The sequence below is a fragment of the Somniosus microcephalus genome, chromosome 2 (genome assembly GCF_052327205.1).
Source record: "Somniosus microcephalus isolate GS21.2 chromosome 2, FLI_Smic_1.0, whole genome shotgun sequence".
NCBI lineage: Eukaryota > Metazoa > Chordata > Chondrichthyes > Squaliformes > Somniosidae > Somniosus > Somniosus microcephalus.
In genome coordinates, this window is record NC_140988.1 from 229244351 (window position 1) to 229267197 (window position 22847).

At 44.5% G+C, this 22847-nt stretch overlaps 1 protein-coding gene across 9 annotated transcripts in view; it reads right to left on the reverse strand.

Moving 5' to 3' along the window:
• Positions 1-22847, reverse strand: part of fryl (furry homolog, like) — a 599764-nt gene that overhangs the window by 286697 nt on the left and 290220 nt on the right. For all 9 annotated transcript variants that reach the window (XM_085969926.1, XM_085969925.1, XM_085969924.1 and 6 more), the window contains one exon: positions 4907-5046. In XM_085969926.1, coding sequence (XP_085826052.1) covers positions 4907-5046 — 140 coding nt within the window. The remainder of the gene's footprint in view (positions 1-4906; positions 5047-22847) is intronic.

Genomic DNA, 22847 nt, shown 5'->3' on the forward strand with positions numbered 1-22847 from the left:
AGGGGGAGGGTGAACAGTCAGAGGTCGTGGTTCACATTGGGACCAATGACATGGGTAGGAAGAGGGATGAGGTCCTGCAGCAAGAATTTAGGGAGCTAGGTAGCAGATTAAAGAGCAGGACCTCAAAGGTTGTAATCTCTGGATTACTCCCGGTGCCACGTGCTAGTGAGTATAGGAATAGGAGGATAGAACAGATGAATGCGTGGCTAAAGAGTTGGTGCAAGAGGGAGGGCTTTAGTTTCCTGGATCACTGGGCCTGCTTCTGGGAACGGGACAAATATCCTTGCGGGGAAGTTTGCTAGCACTGTTCGGGGGGGTTTAAACTAACTTGGCAGGGGGATGGGATACAGAGTGGAGCTATAATAGGGGCTGATGTACAGCCAAATATAGAGGAAAAAATAAGTCAGACTGGAAGGCAGAACAAATATGTAACAGCACAAGGGAGTAGGGCAAGGCTAAATGGCATTTATTTTAATGCAAGGAGTCTTACGAATAAGGTGGATGAACTGAAGTTGTTGATGAACACATGGGAGTATGATATTGTTGCTATCACGGAGACATGGTTGAGGGAGGGGCAAGACTGGCAGCTCAATATTCTGGGGTATAGAATCTTCAGGCGAGACGGGGGGGGGGGTAAAAGGAGGGGGTGTCGCAATATTAATTAAGGAGACAATTACTGCTGTAAGGAGGGATGATATAGTAACAGGTTTCTCTAATGAGGCCATATGGGTTGAACTTAAAAACAAAAAAGGGGCCAGCACTTTGCTGGGAGTGTACTATAGGCCCCCAAACAGCCAGGGGGAGATAGAGGAACAGATATGTAGGCAAATCTCAGAGAAGTGTGCAAATAATAGGGTAATTATAGTGGGGGATTTCAACTTCCCCAATATTAACTGGGATAGTCAGAGTGTGAAAGGCTTAGAGGGTGCAGAATTCTTAAAGTGCATCCAGGAGAGCTTTTTGAGCCAGCATGTAGAAAGTCCTACAAGAGAGGGGGAGGTACTGGACCTAATTCTAGGGAATGTGGCCGGGCAAGTGGTAGAAGTGTTAGTAGGTGAGCACTTTGGTGACAGTGACCATAATTCGGTGAGATTTAACGTAGTCATGGAAAAGGACAAGGATGGACTGGAAATAAAGGTTCTAAATTGGGGGAAGGCCGATTTTAATATGATAAGGCAGGATCTGGCCAATGTGGACTGGGATCAGCTACTTGAAGGAAAATCCACATCGGAGCAATGGGAGTCTTTCAGAAAGGAAATAGAGAGAGTACAATGGCAACATGTTCCCGTAAAGGTCAAGGGTGGGACCAACAAGCCCGGGGAACCTTGGATGTCAAGGGATATACAAGAATGGATTAGGAAAAAAAGGGGGGCTTTTGGCAGAAAGGACTAAAGACAGAGGAAGCCCTAGAGGAGTATAAAAAGTGCAGGGGGATACTTAAAAAAGAAATTAGGAGAGCGAGGAGGGGCCATGAAATAACACTGGCGAGCAAAATAAAGGAAAATCCTCCGGTGTTTTATAAGTATATTAAGGGCAAGAGGATAACTAGGGAAAGAGTAGGGCCCATTAGGGACCAAAGTTGCAAGCTGTGTGTAGAGCCAGAGGATGTAGGTGGGGTTTTAAATTAATTTTTTGCATCTGTGTTCACTATGGAGAAGGACGATGTGGACATAGAAATCGGGCAGGGGGACTGTGATATACTTGAACATATTAGCATCGAGAGGGAGGAGGTACTAGCGGTTTTAGCAGGCTTAAAAGTGGATAAATCCCCAGGCCCGGACGAGATGTATCCCAGGCTACTATGTGAGGCAAAGGAGGAGATTGCAGGGGCTCGGACACAAATTTTCAGAACCTCTCTGGCCACAGGGGATGTGCCAGGGGACTGGAGAACAGCTAATGTAGTACCATTATTCAAGAAGGGTAGTAGGGATAAACCAGGGAGTTACAGGCCAGTGAGACTAACATCAGTGGTAGGGAAATTATTGGAAAAAATTCTGAGGGACAGAATTAGTCTCCACTTGGAGAGGCAAGGGTTAATTAGGGATAGCCAGCATGGCTTTGTCAAGGGAAGATTATGTCTGACCAATTTGATTGAATTTTTTGAGGGGGTGACTAGGTGTGTGGATGAGGGTAGTGCAGTGGATGTGGTTTACATGGATTTCAGTAAGGCTTTTGATAAAGTCACGCATAGGAGACTGGTCAGGAAGGTAAGAGCCCATGGGATCCAGGGTGCCTTGGCACATTGGATCCAAAACTGGCTTAGTGGCAGAAGGCAGAGGGTGATGGTGGAAGGTTGTTTTTGTGACTGGAAGCCTGTGTTCAGTGGGGTACCGCAGGGATCGGTGCTGGGTCCCTTGCTGTTTGTGGTCTACATTAATGATTTGGATGTGAATGTAAAAGGTATGATCAGTAAGTTCGCAGATGACACGAAAATTGGTGGGGTGGTAAATAGCGAGGAGGGAAGCCTCAGGCTACAGGATGATATAGATGGGTTGGTCAGATGGGCGGAACAGTGGCAAATGGAATTTAACCCTGAAAAGTGTGAGGTGATGCATTTTGGATGGACTAACAAGGCAAGGGAATACACAATGAATGGCAAGACCCTAGGAAAGACAGAGGATCAGAGGCATCTTGGTGTGCATGTACATAGATCCCTGAAGGCAGCAGAACAGGTGGATAAGGTGGTTAAAAAGGCATATGGGATACTTATATTCTATGCCTCGGCTAATGAAGGCAAGAGCAGGGAGGTTATGATGGAGCTGTACAAAATGCTGGTAAGGCCACAGCTGGAGTATTGTGTGCAGTTCTGGTCGCCACACTATAGGAAGGATGTGATTGCTTTGGAGAGGGTGCAGAGGAGATTTACCAGGATGTTACCTGGGCTGGAGCGCTTCAGCTATGAAGAAAGACTGGACAGGCTGAGGTTGTTTTCCTTGGAGCAGAGAAGGCTGAAGGGGGACCTGATTGAGGTATGCAAAATTATGAGGGGCATAGATAGGGTAGATAGAAAGGAACTTTTCCCCTTAGTAGAGGGGTCAATAACAAGGGGGCATAGATTCAAGGTAAGGGGCAGGAGGTTTAGAGGGGATTTGAGGAAAAACTTTTTCACCCAGAGGGTGGTTGGAATCTGGAACTCACTGCCTGAAAGGGTGGTAGAGGCAGGAACCCTCACAACATTCAAGAAGCATTTGGATGAGCACTTGAAATGCTATAGCATACAAGGCTACGGACCAAACGCTGGAAAATGGGATTAGATTAGACAGGGCCTGATGGCCGGCGCGGACACGATGGGCCGAAGGGCCTCTTTCTGTGCTGTATAACTCTATGACTCTATGACTCCACCAGGCTAGTAGGGTATTCTAAAATTACATTTAAATCCGTTTGCACAATCCAGAAAGGATTTTGTTCAAACAAACTGGAAAGACAACAGGAAATTAAAATATCATCTGAGGGTCAATGGCAGAGTATGTAAACAACATTAATGGCAGAGTATGTAAACAACATTAAGAGTTGACACAAGACCCATTCCAAAGACACAATTCATGTTCCATTACCTTTGACCAGGAGGTCATTCTAACCTCCTTGTTAAATTACCGAACACAGTTCTCAATTACATTCTGATAAAAGATGAAATTTTAAAAGAAAACTAAATGCTATTAGGTATCACTAGACTAAAAATATGCAATTAGTTATAAATCAAGAGGTTACTTTCAACTATAGTGATCAGAATAAAATGCACTGATAGTATATCTCTTTTTAAAAAAAACACCCCTGGATGAAAAATTGAGTTTTTACTGCCTGGTCCATTAACTGCTGTAGAGGCAGATCCAAAAATATTCTACTTCCACAGCACATTGCCAAGAGAAAACTATAAGTTGTTTGCCTTACTGGGTCCTGTGAGGAACTGCAGCTGAAAGACTAATTTATTTAGTAAGTCAGCAAGTTCCTAATTTTTTTTTGGACCTAGATCTCGTTTCCATTTATTGTATAATAATTCACACAATAATATTGCCATTTTAATCTCCCCACCTTACTTTCCAAAGAATATTTCTTCAAATTTCTCAGCAGACAGCTGTTGATACAACTTAGATACATCTGAGAAATAAACTAATAAAGGCAGCTGTCTACAAAGCAATGTGGAATATGTCCCCTAAAAAGTTCAGAAGGAAAGCTTACAGTTGGGAGTATTATTGGGCAATTCTGATACAATAACTGCAGATTATTATCTAAATAAATGGGCGCAGTGTTAAAGCAATACTGGAATGCTAAATTATTATAAGTTTCCTTAGGCCAGTCAACCAGCTCTCCACCCATCACAATCTTTTGGTTGTTTCATACTTTTTGCAAAATATCTTTACAAAGTACTCAAGTATTATACTATTTGAGGGAAAACATTTAGAACAGAACAGAATCACAGGAGCAACATTCCCATTGTTCACTAAAACAGTACTCACAACAGACTGATATTGTCTCTTCTACTATATAAGAATTTTCAACTGAAAATTTCTATTAAGTGAGACTGTTGCATCATATGTGGGTTTATTTCCATGATTTCTCATATTCACATTTTTGGTCATGATGGAGTATTAGCAGAGACAGAATGGTTTCCCATTGACAGAAGGAACAAAAAAACAAATTCACTTTGTTCCCCTCTGAGGTACTCTTGTGCACCTTATAGTAATGCGGTGACACAGTAACACTGCCACAGGCCTGGGAACAGATTGACTGCCCACTGGCATATAACCTAAAGAGGGGAAGGGGAGAAAACAATAAATGTAGAAACAAAATATGACATTCTTAGTGTTTGCCTGCATTAAATATTTAGTAATATAAATAAAAGATTATTAAGCAACCATGGTTTGCTTTACTCTTCCTATTTTTCTAAATATAAGAAAAAATAAATTACCCTTTTGATTTTGTACTTGATCGCGGCCTATATTCATAGGATTCATCTTCTGTTCCATTCTGCCGCCTGTACCAGTCAAACAAGGTGCGAAGTAGAGAGGGAAGGCAGTGTTCTGCTACTGAGCTCATAGAGCTAATCACCTGCAAAACACAAAACAGCGCATAAACAAACAATCTCTCAGAGCTGAAAACATCCAAGGTTTCTACACATGCAACAACAAAATGTATGCTCCCCCCGACCCATCACTGCCTCCTGCCTCGATCCCCAACCCAACTTTGAATCTCTAGTTCTTCAGTGCTTTTACAATCAATACTGAGGCTGGCACCCAGCAATCCTCACACCCAGCTTGGGATCCATTTGTAGTACAGGAGGAATTACTTCAAAGTGCTTCACTGTATTTATTTTATTAATTCTCAGGATGTGGGCATCACTGGCAAGTCATCATTTATTCCGTAATCGCCATCACTTTGTGAATCAGTGAAAGTAATTGTATGCAAACCACTTTGTGACGTTTCCAAGAGAAATGTTCCTACAAATGAAAGGCTAGTTAGGCTACCTCTGAGGACAGTTACGAGTCAGCCACGTTGGCATGGGACTGGCGTAACATATAGGCCTGATCAGATAAGGACTGTAGGTTTCCTTTCCTAAATGACATTAATGAACCAGTTGGCTTTGTATGACAATCGGACAGCTTATACTGGTCACTTATATTGATACCAGCTTTTTATGTCCAGATTTTTTTAAATTGGATTTAAATTTGCAAATCCTATGGTAGGATTCCCGTTCTCTGAAATATCAGTCCAGGCCTCTTGATTACTAGTTTAGTAACAACCATTATGCTACCGTACCCAATTATAAGTTATTTCAAGTGGATGAAGTCAAATAGGACAGATAAAGTACCACAAATCCCAGTGTATAATTCAGAACCCTCATGTGCACTGTATGATCTGCAGACCTGGCCGTTTAACTTAGAAATTTGCAAGCCAAATATGAAAATAGTGCAAGTTTTACGCTGCATTGTAAGCAGACATGCGGATTTTGCTCTAACTCCTTCCGCCCACCACCCCAACACTGCTCCATGTTGCGCCACTGGGACTCTCGACCACAACAGCTCCTAATGAATGTCTCTTTCTGAAACCCCTTACAAATCACCGAGGCCTTTCTCTGCTTGAAGGAGGGAAGTGCTAAGAGAAAAAATAGAAGCATTTATATGGTGACATATCTCTCGGAAAGGTATCAAAGTACTTTCACTGATACACAAAGCCTGGATTGCTGGATAATTCAAACTGCACTTAAAAAAGCCTCCAATGCTGCTTTATTCCAACTGCTCTTTAGTTGCAAAAAAAAAATCTTTGAATTAACAGGAGTTAGAAGCTTGTCACATTTTCCTATCACAATGAAATTTACTCATTCATTTTACTTACCTGATCAGTTCCTCTAGATTTGGTCTCCAAGGTAGGTGGCACTGTGCTTACTTACCTGAGCCCTCACAGTTGCATTTGAAGATAGGTAAGATTTGAGCTCCAAAGTGACTTGCCGGCTGCTGCCTCCCCACTGCTGCCGTCCCTCCTCTGTGACTCGATTCCCCTTTCTTCTGACTTGACTGCTGATCAATTTCGTGTTCCACCCCAGCCATCACTGCCTCCTGCCTCCTGCCTCGATCCCCAACCCAGCCTCGAGTCTCTAGAAGTTCTTCAGTACTTTTCTAATCAATATTGAGTCTGGCTCGCAGCAATCCTCGCCACTGGCTTGGGGTCGATTTGTAGTACAGGAGGAATTACTTCAAAGTGCTTCATTAGCTGTAAAGCGCTTTGGGACAACCCAAGGTTATGAAATATATTTAAATGCAAGTCCTTACCTTTCAAAGATTTTTTCCAGCATTGGCCAACGGAAATCTATATTATTTAAAATAAATACTCAGCTTTATTTTGAATAATTCAGGTTTCCCAAGTCACTGGTCACTCAGTTAATCATTTTAAAAATCCCCTCTTCCCCCACCCAGGGATGCGAGTTGAGCCACTGCCCCACAATCACCTGTGCCTTTGTCGCTCCTCTCCTCTCCCTCCTGCTGCTTTTGTACTCCTGCCACATCATTCCTTTCCACCTGCCCTGAGAAAACGCCCATCACTGTGCTTTTGTCAACGGCATTCCACAACCCTCTCCCACATCCAACAACCCCAGCCACCCCTTCCCCATCAGTGCTCCCACAGCCAGCAATCACTTCTAAAGCCATATACACTCGGAAGGTTGCAGACTATCCCCAGACTGTGCTGAGCTAATTGATCACAGGACAGAAGTATGGGCACTACAATTGGCTTCATTGGCCCTGGATTTGTGAGGGGGAAATTGGCTGTGGTTCCTGCACCTGGTAGCTATCCAGTGACCCCTGCTGAAAGTGCACACATATGGAAATGACAGCATTGGACTCAGATGTGATGGCCATGTGGTCAAGCATCCTCCAGCTTACACTCTAGTGATTTAGCAGTATAATTTAGCATTATATTTGCTTTGTTAATTGCTGCTTTACAGGGACTGAATATTAAGTACCAAGTTCACCAGCACCCCGAGAACCCTTTTATCTTCACCCTAAGCCATTTCAACAAGAGTTCATGGAGAATTTATGTCACCCATTGTTTCTTTCAATGTGCAATACCATACACTTTTCCTTATTGAACTCCACCTGCCACTGCTCTGCCTATAGATTTTTGGTTCATTTTGTCAATCCTTTGGGAGGCTCAACAAACCCAACAGCCCTCCTTGTTCGGTATCATTTGCAAAACTGACCAACTTGCATTCAGTTTCTGAATCAAGTCACTGATTATATGTTAGAAACAGTAGGGCCACTAGCCATAATCCCTCACCCTGACACCCATCCCCCTAACAAGTACCAATTGTTTTCTTTCCTTCAGCCAATTTCTTAGCCATTTCCTGCTTTTACCATAAACTGCCACCATTTTACACTAACACAGCAGTCTTTCATGTAGAAATTTTGTCAAAGGCTTTCCAGAATTTTAAATGTACCATTTCAGAAAAGTATTCCATAGTCCACACAAACTGTCACTTCCTTAAAAAAAGTCAAGTAGGTCGATCAAATCTGATCTTCCCTTTCTGAAGTTGTGTTCGTTACTTATTGAGCTAATCTTCAAGCTTGCTCCTGAAAAACGATTCCAATATTTTACCAGTTACTGATATAAAACTGCAGTTACCTGGTCACTTATGTGACTTCTTTCAAAGATGGATACTACGCCAGCTTGTTTCCAATCCAGAGGGACCTGACCAGCATTTATCAACTTCTTCCTGCACTTCACAAATCTTATCATGCATATCCCTTAGCATCCCCAAGGATTTGTTCCTGTTAAGCCTATCTTGGACCTCCTTCACACTGATGGCAAATTATTCGATCTACTTTGATTGTCTCCAATAATGTAGGACATGCTATCGTTTCTTTTCTTTTAGAAAGCAATAAAAGTAATCATTGACTTTTAACTATTTTATACTCATCCTTACTTTCATCCCCAATAGCATCCTTAGAGTCTCACCTCTCATCTTTAACTTTTCATCTCCCTTCTAAATATTTTCTGCGTTTTCACAACTAGATGACCAAGTAATTTTTTCTGCCTACAATCAAATTCTTTGAATTTACAGCTAAACTCATCATTTGTTTTGTGCAGATTACATGGTTGTAGTTCATCAGTACTACTGTGATATAATGAGGTACACTAAATAATAAAGAAACTAATGATCTTCATACAGCAATGTATTACCTACAATAAACTCAATAGTATCAATAAGAAATAATTGTACTGAGTCATTAAATTGCCCCCTAAATAATTTACATTGATGTATTTTCAAATTAAATTACAATCTGGTAGATTTTAACAAACTTTATTATTTAATTTGTAGAGAAAAAAAATGGAGAAAACAAATTTATTCACAAACCAAACCAAGAGGAAGTGTAGCAGTTTCATTTCATCAATAATCTGATCAACTTACTTGCGACAATGTCTGTAAAAGTTTAGTTGGGTGTAATAATAAATACAGAAACTCTAAGCGCTAATGCTCTGAAGTTTCTATATCACTATATAAACTTGTATAAAATGCTTATAAATAACAATTTATTTTGCATACTGTAAAGTTAGCTATTAAATGTAATGTTTCTCATTTCATTTTTTTCTCCTAATAGCTCCTGCAAATCTTCCTCACCTGAAGGAAGGACTCATGCTGGGGTACATTTGCAGTATCGCACCCAAGTAGCTATTCTTCACAGATGGATTTGGAAACCAAATGTTAGCCTAACATCTGTTGTTGGGAAATTACTAGAGTCTATAATTAAGAGGGTGACTGAACACCTCGAAAATTTTCAGTTGATCAGAGAGAGCCAGCATGGATTTGTGAAAGGTAGGTCATGCCTGACAAACCTGATTGAATTTTTTGAAGAGGCGACTGAAGTAGTGGACAGGAGAATGTCTATGGATGTTACTGATATGGACTTCCAGAAGGCATGTGATAAGGTCCCACATGAGACTGTTAAATAAGAAGTTTAGTTGGGTGTAATAATAAATACAGAAACTCTAAGCGCTAATGCTCTGAAGTTTCTATATCGCTATATAAACTTAAGAAGCCCGCAGAATTGAGGGCAAATTATTGATCTGGTTAGGAAATTGGCTGAGCAGCAGGAGACAGAGAGTAGGATAATGGGTAGGTACTCTAATTGGCAGGATGTGACTAGTTGTGTCCCGCAGGGATCTGTGTCGGGGCCTCAACTATTCACAGTATTCATTAATGACTTAGATGATGGCATAGAAAGTCATATATCCAAATTTGCCAATGACACAAAGATAGGCGGCAATGTAGATAAAGCATAAAATTACAAAGGGATATCGATAGATTAAGTGAATGGGCAAAACTGTGGCAAATGGATTTTAATATAAGCAAATGTGAGGTCATCCACTTTGGACCTAAAAAGGATAGAACAGGGTACTTTCTAAATGGTGAAAAGCTAAAACAGTGGATGTCCAAAGAGACTTGGGGGTTCAGGTACATAGATCATTAAAATGTCATGAACAGGTACAGAAAATAATCAAAAAGGCTAATGGAATGCTGGCCTTTATATCTAGAGGACTAGAATGCAAGGGGGTAGAAGTTTTCAAAAACCCTGGTTAGACCACACCTGGAGTAGTGTGAATAGTTCTGGGCACCACACCTTAGGAAGGATATATCGGCCTTGGAGGGAGTGCAGCGTAGGTTTACCAGAATGATACCCGGACTTCAAGGGTTAAGTTACGAGAGAGATTACACAAATTAGAGTTGTATTCCCTAGAATTTAGAAGGTTAAGGGGTGATCTAATTGAAGTTTTCAAGCTATTAAGGGGAACAGATAAGGTAGAGAGAGAGAAACTATTTCCGCTGGTTGGGGATTCTCGAACTAGGGGGCACAGTCTAAAATTAGAGCCAGACCTTTCAGGAGTGAAACTAGGAAACACTTCTACACACAAAAGTTTGGAACTCTCTTCCGCAAACGGCAATTGATGCTGGATCAATTGTTAATTTTAAATCGGAGATTGATAGCTTTTTGTTAACTAAAGGTATTAAAGGTTATGGCCAAAGGCGGGTATATGGAGTTAGGTCACAGATCAGCCAGGATCTCACTGAATGGCGGAACAGACTCGAAGGGTTCAATGGCCTACTTCTGTTCCTATGTTTGGCAAATTGTTTAACCAATGGAGAACTTCATATCCTGATTTTATGCTTTCCTCCTAATCATCTATGCATGAGAACCATAGCAAGAGGTTCCAGTTGGACAGCAAACAGAAAGAAGAACCATGAGTAATTTTTCCCCATTTGTTCAAGGGATGCTAAAATCAACTGTAACACCCAACGGCCAATTCAGCTGAGATTGGTTAATTCACCACAGGCTAAGCATTGCACCTAGATCCAATCTTACTAGTTTGTTGGACTCAGCATCCCATCATGTTGTGCATTTACAGAGGTAGCGGAACCTGAGCTGGGAGCAAGAGATAAAAAGCGCGGCAGAGGAGGCCTGAGAGCAGAGGCGGCGGACCTGAGCGGGACAGGAGCTGGGAGCAACTCAACGCAGGTAGAATTTGAAAGAGTAACGTCAGAGTAAAAAATCTAAAGTGACATCAGCACAAGGGAAGGATCTGAATGGTGAGTAGATGGTGAGTTTCTTTTAAGTTTTAAGTTTATTTCTGCTAAGTTAGTTAATAGTCCATTAAATAGAGGCATGACAGGGCACCTCAGTCCCGTGGAACGCACATCTTGTGCCAGGTGGGAAATCCAGGACGCTTCCTGTGTCCTGGACAACCACATGTGCAGGAAGTGTCATCAGCTGGAGGAGCTGGAGCTCCGGGTTTCAGAGCTTGAGTAGCAACTGGCGTCACTGCAGTGCATCCGTGAGGCTGAGAACTATGTGGATAGCACGTTTCAGGAGGTAGTCACCCCGCAGCTTAAGAGTGTGCAGGCAGAAAGGGAATGGGTGACCACCAGGCAGACAGGGAAGACCAGGCAGGTAGTACAGGAGTCCCCTGAGTGCATCTCGCTCTCCAACTCCAACTGAATACTGGTGAGGGCGATGGTTCCTCTGGGGAGAACAGCCAGAGTCAAGTCCACGGCACCTCAGCTGTACAGTGGGGGGGGGCGGCGGGGGGAGGAGGGAGATCGGGAAAGCAATAGTGATAAGGGATTCAATAGCTAGGGGAACAGACAGGCGTTTCTGCGGCCGCAGAAGTGACTCCAGGATGGTGTGTTGCCTCCCTGGTGCTAGGGTCAAGGATATCACTGAGCGGCTGTAGAACACTCTGAGGGGGAGGGTGAACAGCCAGAAGTCATGGTTCATATTGGTTAAACGACATAGGTCGAAAGAGGGATGAGGTCCTGCAGACAGATTCTAGGGAGCTAGCAAAGAGATTAAAAAGCAGGACCTCAAAGATAGTAATCTCCAGATTACTCCCAGTGCCACGCACGAGTGAGTATAGAAATAGGAGGATAGAGCAGATGAATGTGTGGCTGGAGAGATGGTGCAGAAGGAAGGGCTTTAGATTCCTGGGACATTGGGACCGGTTCTGGGGGAGGTGAGACCTGTATAGGCCGGACGGGTTGCACCTCAACAGAGCCAGGACCAATTTCCTCCTGCTGTTGGGGAGGGTTTATACTAATTTGGCAGGAGGATGGGCACCAGGATGTAGCATTAGAAAGGAGAAACAAGGTGTAGAAAGGATTGGGAATATGATGTTGTGGCGATAACAGAGACCTGGCTCAAAAAAGGGCAGGACTGGGCACTAAATATTCCTGGATATAAGGTGTTCAGGAAAGATAGGGAAGGAAAGAAAGGAGGTGGGATGGCAGTATTGATTAAGGAGAATATTACAGTGCTGGAGAGAGAGAATGTCCTGGAGGGGTCAAGGACAGAATCTATTTGGTGAGAGTTGAGAAACAATAGAGGTGCCATTACACTACTGGGTGTATTTTATAGGCCACCAACTAGTGGGAAGGATATAGAGGAGCAAACTTGCAGGGAAATTACAGAGAGGTGCAAGAACTATCGAGTAGTGATGATGGAGGACTTCAATTATCCCAATATAGATTGGGATAGTAATAGTGTAAAGGGCAGAGAGGGGGAAGAATTTCTGAAGTGTGTTCAGGAGAACTTTCTTGATCAGTATGTTTCCAGCCCAATGAGGAAGGAGGCATTGCTGGATCTGGTTCTGGGGAATGAGGTAGGTCAGGTGGAGCAAGTTTCAGTAGGGGATCATTTAGGGAACAGTGATCATAGTATCATAAGGTTTAGCTTAGCTATGGAAAAGGACAGGGAGCAATTTACAGTCAAAATACTTAACTGGAGGAGGGCCAATTTCAGTAGGTTGAGAATGGAGTTGGCCCGAGTAAATTGGAATCAAAGATTGGCAGGCAAAACTGTAATTGAATAATGGGTTGCCTTTAAAGAGGAGATGGTTCAGGTACAGTCGAGGTACATTACAAGGGGGAAAAGGTAGTGCAACCAAAGCCAGAGCTCCCTGGATGACGAAAGAGATAGAGAATAAGATAAAGCAGAAAAAGGTGTGTGTGACAGATGTCAGATTGAGAATAAAAGTGCAAACCAGGCTGAATACAGAAAGTTCAGAGGAGAAGTGAAAAAGGAAATAAGAGGGGCAAAGAGGGAGTGTGAGAATAGACTGGCAACTAACATAAAAAGGAATCTAAAAGTCTTCTAAAGGCATATAAATAGTAAACGGGTAGTAAGATGAGGGGTGGGGCCAACTAGGGACCAAAAAGGAGACCTATGCATGAAGCCAAAGGGCATGGCTGAGGTACTAAATGAGTACTTTACATCTGTCTTCACCAAGGAAAAAGATGCTGTCGAAGTCATAGTGAAAAAGGAGGTAGTTGAGATATTGGATGGGCTAACAATTGATAAAGAGGAGGTACTAGAAAGGCTGGCTGTACTTAAAGTAGCTAAGTCACCAGGACTGGATGGGATGCATCCTAGGATGCTGAGGGAAGCAAAGGTGGAAATTGCATAGGTACTGGCCACAATAATCTTCCAATCCTCCTTGGATACAGAGGACTGGAGAATTGCAAATGTTATACACCCTTGTTCAAAAAGGGTGTAAGGATAAACCCAGCAGCTACAGGCCAGTCAGCTTAACGTCAGTAGTGGGGAAGCTTTTAAAAACGATAATCCGGGAAAAAATTAACAGTCACTTGGACAAGTGTGGATCAATTAAGGGAAGCCAGCATGGGTTTGTTAAAGGCAAATTGTGTTTAACCAACTTCATTGAATTGTTTGATGAGGTAACAGGGAGGGTTGATGAGGGCAGTGCAGTTGATGTGGTGTACATGGCATTTGATAAAGTGCCACATAATAGGCTCCCCCATCCCCGGAACCATTCTGGTAAATCTCCTCTGCAACCTCTCAAGGGCCTTCACATCCTTCCGAAAGTGTGGTGACCAGAACTGGACGCAATACTCCAGTTGTGGCCTAACTAGCGCTTTATAAAGGTTCAGCATAACTTGTCTACTTTTGTACTCAATACCTCTGTTTATGAAGCTCAAGATCCCCGATGCTTTGCTAACCACTCTCTCAATATGTCCTGCCACCTTCAGGGGTCTATACACATTAACTCCCAGGTCCCTCTGTCCCTGCACGCTCTTTAAAACTGTGCCATTAAGTGTATATTGCTTCTCCCTGTTCCTGTTCCTTCTGCCAAAATGCATCACCTCACACTTCTTTGTATTAAATTCCATCTGCCACTAGTCTGTCCATCCAAACATCCATCCATTCGGACTAGGAGGGGGGGAGCCGGGCATGGCGGTTGGGGGCCGGACGTGAGCGTGAGAGGCAGGCCCCGGGCCGTTGCAAATTTGAACCGGCAACAGTGCGGGAAGCTCGCAGTTCGAGGGGAAGGAGGGAGAGCCGGGCATGGAGACCTGAAGCCAGATGGTGAGCGTGAGAAGGACACCATATTGTGGAGCCGACAACAGGGAGGAGGAGTCCGCGGAGACGGAGCGGCTGATGGACATCGCGTTCCCACTGCCATTGGATGCAATTGAATTGACTTTTACTGAACATGGCACTGTAGAATAGCGACGTGTCTGTGAGCTCCCACAGCCTATTGTGGAAGTGATCGGGGAGTAAAAACATTCCATTGTAGTAATACATATGGCAAATAAAATTGATTGATTGATTGCTAGCCTTTTTATGTCCTGTTGCAGTCGATTGGTATCATCATCACTGTTTGCCACACCCCCAAGTTTGGTGTCATCGGCAAATTTAGAAATTCTACTCTGTATTCCAATAGCCAGGTCATTTATATATTTCAAAAAAAGCAGTGGCCCCAGCACTGACCCTTGGGGAATGCCACTGTCTACCACCCTCCAGTCTGAGAAACAGCCATTTACCACAACTCGCTGTTTTCTGTCCTTAAGCCAATTCCTTATCCAAGCTGCCACTGACCCACCTATTCCATGAGCCTCAATTTTGTTAACCAGCCTTCTTTGTGGTACTTTGTCAAACACCTTCCCAAAATCCATGTAGACAACATCCATTGCATTCCCTTCATCAATCCTCCCTGTTACTTCATCAAAAAATTCAATTAGTCAAACATGATCTGCCTTTTACATACCCTTAATTAGCTTAAATCTCTCCAAGTGCCCATTAATGTTTTCCTTGATTATTGTTTCTAAAGCTTTACCCACCACTGATGTTAAATTGACCAGCCTGTAGTTACTAGGATTGTCCTTACACCCTTTCTTGAACAATGGTGTCACATTTGTCACTTTCCAATCCTTAGACACCTGCCCCGCCTATCCCACCCTTTGGGACGTCCTGAGGTCATGAAAGACACTATATAAATGCAAGTTCTTTTTTCTTTCTTTTATTGAATTTAATTTGCCACTGTTCCACTCACTTTGATTTTTGCTTGTTCATTTTATAGGTCCTTCGCTATTTTACTGCCCTATGCCCAACATGCAAAGAGCTTCTGAATCCAGATCATTGATGCAAATTAGAAACCTTGGGACACATCATTCAGTAACAGGTAGCCAAAACACAACAAAGAAACTTCAGGTGGCAGTGTTAATAAAATTACATAAAACCATGTCAAAATTTAAGCTTCATAAGGCACAATGTGCTGATAATGGTCTTTGGTAATTCTGATCAAAGCATAATCGTTTATTTCACTTAGCTAAAACATGTTACTTTTGTAACCCAATATCATGAACCCAATATTGGGCCATTTCTTATGTAAATATTTTGGGCAACAATATGGTTATACAGGAAACTCTTTTTTATCCGGCACCGACGGGACCGGCGTGGTGCTGGTTTATCAAAAATTCCAGATTACAGAGAGGTATAGTAAAAGGTACGAGAGCCCCCTACACAGCAACAGAGCCAGGCTTCCCTGTTGCTTAGCAACAGGTGCAGGAACCCCTGCCACAAGATCCAGGCGTCCCTGTTGCTTAGCAACAGGTGCAGAAACCCCGGTTACACAGCCACAGATCCAGGAACGGCCACTAATATGAATTAAAAACTTATCTGAACCTACTCCTGAATTTTGCCGGTTAACAGAGATTTCCAGTTATTTAGGTGCCGGTAAATCAAGTTTTTCCTGTATCCTGTAATTATTACTAATTCCTAAACTGAAATAGATTTATTAAATTAGTGATAAAACTGTAAAACAGAGTATTACAACGATAAAACTGAAAGATCTACTGCAAAAGTGTGCGCATCCAAACTCGAACCTACATTGACTACAGTGCAAAGTACTTCATTGATTATGTCCTGAGAAGTCAAGAGCGTTAAATGCAAGTTCTTTCTTACAAACCTGTCAATAGAGTGATACACACCGTTGGAAAGATAATATTCCACGCTTTCTATTTACATACATGTTCTATTTGTTTTACACAGGCTTCGACACAAAAACAAATTATTCAAAAATGTAATTCAATTGTCAGCCACGCATGTATAAAGAACTTGTTAATAGACATCACTATGGCCCCGGTTTTCTGCCAGCCGACGGGCAGCTTTTCGGGCGGGCGGGGGCCGAAAATCGCCAAAATAGGGGGTCGCGACCCCCCCCCCCCCCACCGCCTGATTCCCCACCCCGTCCGACTTTCAGACCGCCGTTTCTCTGCGAGCCGATTCAGTCCCGCCCGCTGCTGGCGGGACTGGCCGTCGGGACCCTAATCAGCAATTATTGGCATGTTTAATGCCATTTTAGGGTGCTCTTGCGATTTTCAGGGGTTTCCCACACTAATCACGCCTGCGGGGAACCCCGTTATGAAACCTGGCGTGAAGCTTGCCGGCTTGCGTGCTCTCAGCTGCAGGTCATTCGGGAAAGCTGCGATTTAAAGGGACAGCATTTGTATGATGAAGGACCTTGTTGCTGCAGGCTTGGGGCTACTTCTTCAAGGCTTAGGCACAGCTGTGGAAGGTTGGAGCCTCACACACTTCTCCAATGTGATCTCCTGGGAAGCCCCTCTCGCCACCCTCACTCAGCGCTTCCTCAGCGGAGGCATCTACCAGAAGCATGGGACGCCTTTTCTTCCTTCCCTTCTTGCCATTAGAGGCTCTTCAGCAGCAGAGGCGGCAGCAGCAGAACCAGGAACAGCAGGATGAGTACCAGGAGCACCAGGCTGCTGCTCACTCACCTGAAGCTGCACAGGCCAGAAGGGGCCAGCGCTTGGAAGTGGCTCGAGAGCACCTTGCTGCGCTTGAGGGGGTCATGGGGACCCGTATCTGCACTGGCAGTCCTACTCAGAAGGACTTCCATGAAGGTCTGGTTTCTCTGTTCAATAGATGGCCAACGCTCAAGAGATGTCATTCTCTTATGAGCACTCACCATGTTTTCCGTACCCTGGCGAGTTATCTCCTCCATGGAGGTTGCCAACCTTTCCATGGTGATGCGTTCCTGCGCCAATTACTCCACAAAGGCTCTGCTCATGGTCGCTATGGACTCCTTCATTCGCTCCGCACTCGCAGCGACCCTGGAGACAAAACCTGCCAGAGACTCCTGCATCTGTGCATGGAGATCCATCACCTCTTCTCTTGCGGATGGACCCAGAGGAAGAGGGTCGACATGCAGCGCAGCTGAGCTGAGCTGGCAGAGTCCTGCGCCCTCCGACGAGGACTCTCCACTGCTGTCCCTGTCTCCAGAATCTGCTGAGGCTCACTTGTGAGCTGTGGAACACCAGGTGACAACACAGAGTGTCTGCGCTGGTGCTGGGTGCGCTTACTTCTGCTGACGCTGCGCCCTCAGAGGTTGGAGCTTCCTCTGAGGAGTCTGGCTGCACAGCCTCTTCCTCATACATAGTGGGGACGGGGGCTCTGAATGGTCCTGTGGGGGAGTAGAGGAAGGAGTTAGAGATGTGATGCCAAGGTTACATGCACATTCGAGTTGACATCTGCTGACACCTGCATCCATGCAGCCTTGGTCTCAGTGGGAGGCCTCTTCCTGCCTGACTTAGGGAAGAGGACCTCCCTGTGGGTCCTAACCCCATCCAATAATGCCTGCAGTGAAGCTTCGTCGATTTTGGAGGCAGCTCGGGGTCTGGCACTGGCCACAGCTGCTGCAGGCTCCTCTGCCATCCTGTATGGTTCATTTGGAAGCCAACAGAGGAAGCAATGCTTGCTGTGGACCTTGAAAGCACCACGAATGATGACATCATACTGTGGGGCTTCCTGACTGGAAATGGACAATTAGCAAGGCTGCCCACACGCTGGAAATTAATTGGCCACTTGAGGGAAAATTGTGTGCAGCTGGCTGACCCATTTTTTTGTGTGTCAAAACCCCACATTCGGGGAATCCGACCATTTCCCACACAATCCACAAAATCGGGCCCTATGACTTTATTGGAATGTGGAATAATAGTGGACATCTCTCAAAGACGGAGTCTGTTGGCTTTGAGAATTGCACTCAATGTAATGTGCACCCAAGCAGAGTTGGAATGTTGTTTCCTTGTTACAGTTTAACCTGAGAAAATGTAATTCCTCTTTTAGATTCTTTGAATCTAACATCAACAAGCTAGGATGCGTAGTTCTGATCCAATTAGAGGAACAGATTTTAAACAACTTGAAATGTTACCTTTTTTCTTATAGAGTCATAGAGTTATACAGCACAGAAAGAGGCCCTTTGGCCCATTGTGTCCGCGCCGGCGATCAAACTCTGTCTATTCTAATCCCATTTTCCAGCACTTGGTCCGTAGCCTTGTACGCTATGGCGTTTCAAGTGCTCATCTAAATGCTTCTTGAATGTTGTGAGGGTTCCTGCCTCTACCACCCTTTCAGGCAGTGAGTTCCAGATTCCAACCACCCTCCGGGTGAAAAAGATTTTCCTCAAATCCCCTCTAAACCTCCTGACACTTATCTTGAAACTATGCCCCCTGGTTATTGACCCCTCTGCTAAGAGGAAAAGTTCCTTTCTATCTACCCTATCTATGCCCCTCATAATTTTGTACACCTCAATCAGGTCCCCCCCTTAGCCTTCTCTGCTCTAAGGAAAACAACCCCAGCCTGTCCAGTCTCTCTTCATAGCTGAAGCGCTCCAGCCCAGGTAACATCCTGGTGAATCTCCTCTGCACCCTCTCCAATGCAATTACATCCTTCCTATAGTGTGGCGACCAGAACTACACACAGTATTCCAGCTGTGGCCTAACTAGCGTTTTGTACAGCTCTATCATAACCTCCCTGCTCTTATATTCTATGCCTCGGCTAATGAAGGCAAGTATCCCATATGCCTTTTTAACCACCTTATCTACCTGTCCTGCTGCCTTCAGGGATCTATGTACATGCACACCAAGGTCCCTCTGATTCTCTGTCCTTCCTAGGGTCCTACCATTCATTGTGTATTCCCTTGCCTTGTTAGTCCTCCCAAAATGCATCACCTCACACTTTTCAGGGTTAAATTCCATTTGCCACTGTTCTGTCCATCTAACCAACCCATCTATATCGTCCTGTAGCCTGAGGCTTCCCTCCTCGTTATTTGCCACTCCACCAATTTTCGTGTCTTCTGCGAACTTACTGATCATACCTCCTACATTCATATCTAAATCATTAATGTACACTACAAACAGCAAAGGACCCAGCACTGATCCCTGCAGGACACAGGCTTCCAGTCATAAAAAACAACCTTCGACCATCACCTCCTGCCACTAAGCCAATTTTGGATCCAATGTGCCAAATTGCCCTGGATCCCATGCGGGACTTTGTCAAAAGCCTTACTGAAGTCCATGTAGACTACATCAACTGCACTACCCTCATCCACAGACCTAGTCACCCCCTCGAAAAATTCAATCAAATTGGTTAACAATTTGATTTGTAGCTTCATCTTGAATCCCTATTTTTTTTAATTCATTGATGGGATGTGGGCGTCGCTGGCTGGTTAGGCCTGCATTTAGTGCCCATCCCTAATTGCCCTCGAGAAGATGGTGGTGAGCCGCCTTCTTGAACCGCTGCAGTCCATATGGTGCAGGTACACCCACAATGCTGTTAGGAAGGGAGTTCCAGGATTTTGGCCCAGCGACAGTGAAGGAACGGCGATACAGGTCCAAGTCAGGATGGTGTGTGGCTTGGAGGGGAACTTGTAGGTGGTGATGTTCCCATGCGTCTGCTACCCTTGTCCTTCTAAGTGGTAGAGGTCGCGGGTTTGGAAGGTGCTGTTGAAGGAGCTTTGGCGAGTTGCTGCAGTGCATCTTGTAGATGGTACACACTGCAGCCACAGTGCGCCGGTGGTGGAGGGAGTGAATGTTGGAGGTGGTGGATGAGGTGCCAATCAAGCAGGCTGTTTTATCCTGAATGGTGTCGAGCTTCTTGAGTGTTGTTGGAGCTGCACTCATCCAGGCAAGTGGAGAGTATTCCATCACACTCCTGACTTGTGCCTTGTAGATGGTGTACCTATGATGTGGATTGTGTTTAAGAAATTAATTCTGGTACCTATGATGGCTTAGTGGGTAATGGCAGTGCCAAGTATGGACAAAACTATACAACAACAGCAACTTACATTTATATAGCGCCTTTATCGTAGTACAGCATAATCAGACAAAAATGGACACCGAGTCCAAGAAGGAGGCGTGACCAAAAGCTTGGCCAAAGAGGTGGATTTTAAGTAGGGTCTTAAAGGAATAGATGGAGGTGGAGAGGCCGAAAGGTTTAGGGAGGAAATTCCAGAGCATGGGGCCTAGATGGCGGACGGCACTACCGACAATGGTGGGGCGAAGGGCGCCGGGGGGGGTGGATGCACAAGAGACCAGAGTCAGAGGAATAGACAGTTCGGAGGTGGTTAGAAGGCTGGAGGAAATTTACAAGAGAGGGAGGAACGAGGCCATGATAGGATTTAAACACGAGGATGAGAATTTTAAATTGGAAGTGTTGGGGGTCCAGAGTCAATGTAGGTAAGAGAGAACAGGAGTGATGGGAGAGCAGTCCTTGGTGCAGGATAGGAAATGGGCAGCAGGATTTTGGATGAGCTGAAGTTTATGGAGGGTGGGAGACCGGCTGAGAGAGCATTGGAACAGTCGAGTCTGGAAGTGACATGGACGAGGGGTGAGGCAGGTGCGGAGGAGAGCAATACTGTGGAAGTAAACGTAAGCGGTCTTTATGATGAAGGGGATATAAAAAGACTTGCATTTATATAGCGCCTTTCATGACCACCGGATGTCCCAAAGCGCTTTACAGCCAATGAAGTACTTTTTGTTGTAATGTCGGAAACATGGCAGCCAATTTGCGCTCAGCAAGCTCCCACAAACAGCAATGTGATAATGGCCAGATAATCTGTTTTAGTGATGTTGATTGAGGGATAAATATTGGCCAGGACACCAGGGATAATTCCCCTGTTCTTCTTCAAAATAGTGCCACGGGATCTTTTACGTCCACCTGAGAGCGCAGACGGGGCCTCAGTTTAATGTCTCATCTGAAAGACGGCACCTCCGACAGTGCAGCACTCCCTCAGCACTGCACTGGAGTGTTAGCCTAGATTTTTGTGCTCAAGTCTCTGGAGTTGGACCTGAACCCACAACCTTCTGACTCAGAGGTGAGAGTGCTACCCACTGAGCCACGGATATAGGGTCAGAAGTTCAACTCGAGACAGTGGCCAGGAACTGTGGCGGGGATCAAAGACGATGGCTCCAGTCTTCCCAATGGGAAGTAATTGCGACTCGTCCAAGACTGGATGTCAGACAAGAAGTTTGATAACACAGGAGCAGCAGAGGGGTCAAGAGAAGTGGTTGAGAGATAAGAACTGGGTGTCATCAAGGACAAGTGGAACCTGACCACGTCTTTGGATGATGTTGCCAAGAGGCAGCATGTAAATGCGGAAGAGGAGGGGTCCAAGGATAAATCCTTGGGCAACTTCAGAAGTAACTGCAGGAATGGAAAGAGAAACCATTCAGTGCTGTGACAGGGCACAAACCTGATCTGAGAGATTCAAATAAGGAGTGGCAGGAAAGATGGGCATAGATTTGGGAGTGGACAACACTTCAAGAACTTTGGAGTGGAAAGGAAGGTTGGAGATGGGGGAGTAGTTTGCAAGGACAGAAGGGTCAAAGGATTTTTGTGAGGAGGTGGTGACAATGGCTGTTTTGAAAAGAAAGGGGAAACAATACGTGAGGAGAGGAAACCATTTACAATGTCAGCTAACATCGGAGCCAGGAAGGGATGTTGGTCAACAGTTTACTGGGACTGGGATCGAGAGAGCAAGAAGTGGGTCTCTTAGACAAGATAAGCTCGGAGAGGGCTTGACGGAAGAAAGGAGAGAAACTAGAGAAGGATATGGGTTAGGGCAGGAGGAAGCCTGGAGGGAGGTCTGGCTTAGTGGCAAGGAGAAGGGGAGGAGGCAGCAGAGGCAGCTGAATGGGTTGTCTCAATTTTAACAACAAGGTCCATGAGCTCCTCACACTTGTTGAAGGTGAGCATGGAGAGGGCAAGGGTGAGGTTTAAAGTAATGGCTGGCAGTGGAAAAAGAGAGGCTGGGGGTTATATTTGCTTTCCAGAATGAGCCTGAATTAGTGGATGGTTTTGGCAGTAGAGAGAGGCCCAATATTGCGGTGTTGTGTTTCTGCAGATTCCCTCAGAAACAGAACCGACACTATCCATTCTGCTGCGTTTGTCTGCTTCAAAATAACAGGATCTCAGGAGCATTAGTGTTTGATTATGGGAAAAAAAAGCCTCACACAGATGGATTTCAGCTGTTTTTTATCCGAGCCAGTCATGCATTACGCCTTTTGTTCTGGAAACTACATAAATTAATATTTTATGAAGCAACCTTTGAATTGTGAATGAGTGAATTGTGTAATACCCTTTTTCATACTCAATTTTCTTTCAGTTTGGCTACTTTACACCGTCAAGCTCTTTAATTTTTCATGGCTATGGTGACATTTACTAAATTCTTAGTGCAGAAACCTTTCAAGTTGGCTTAAACAGAAACAACAG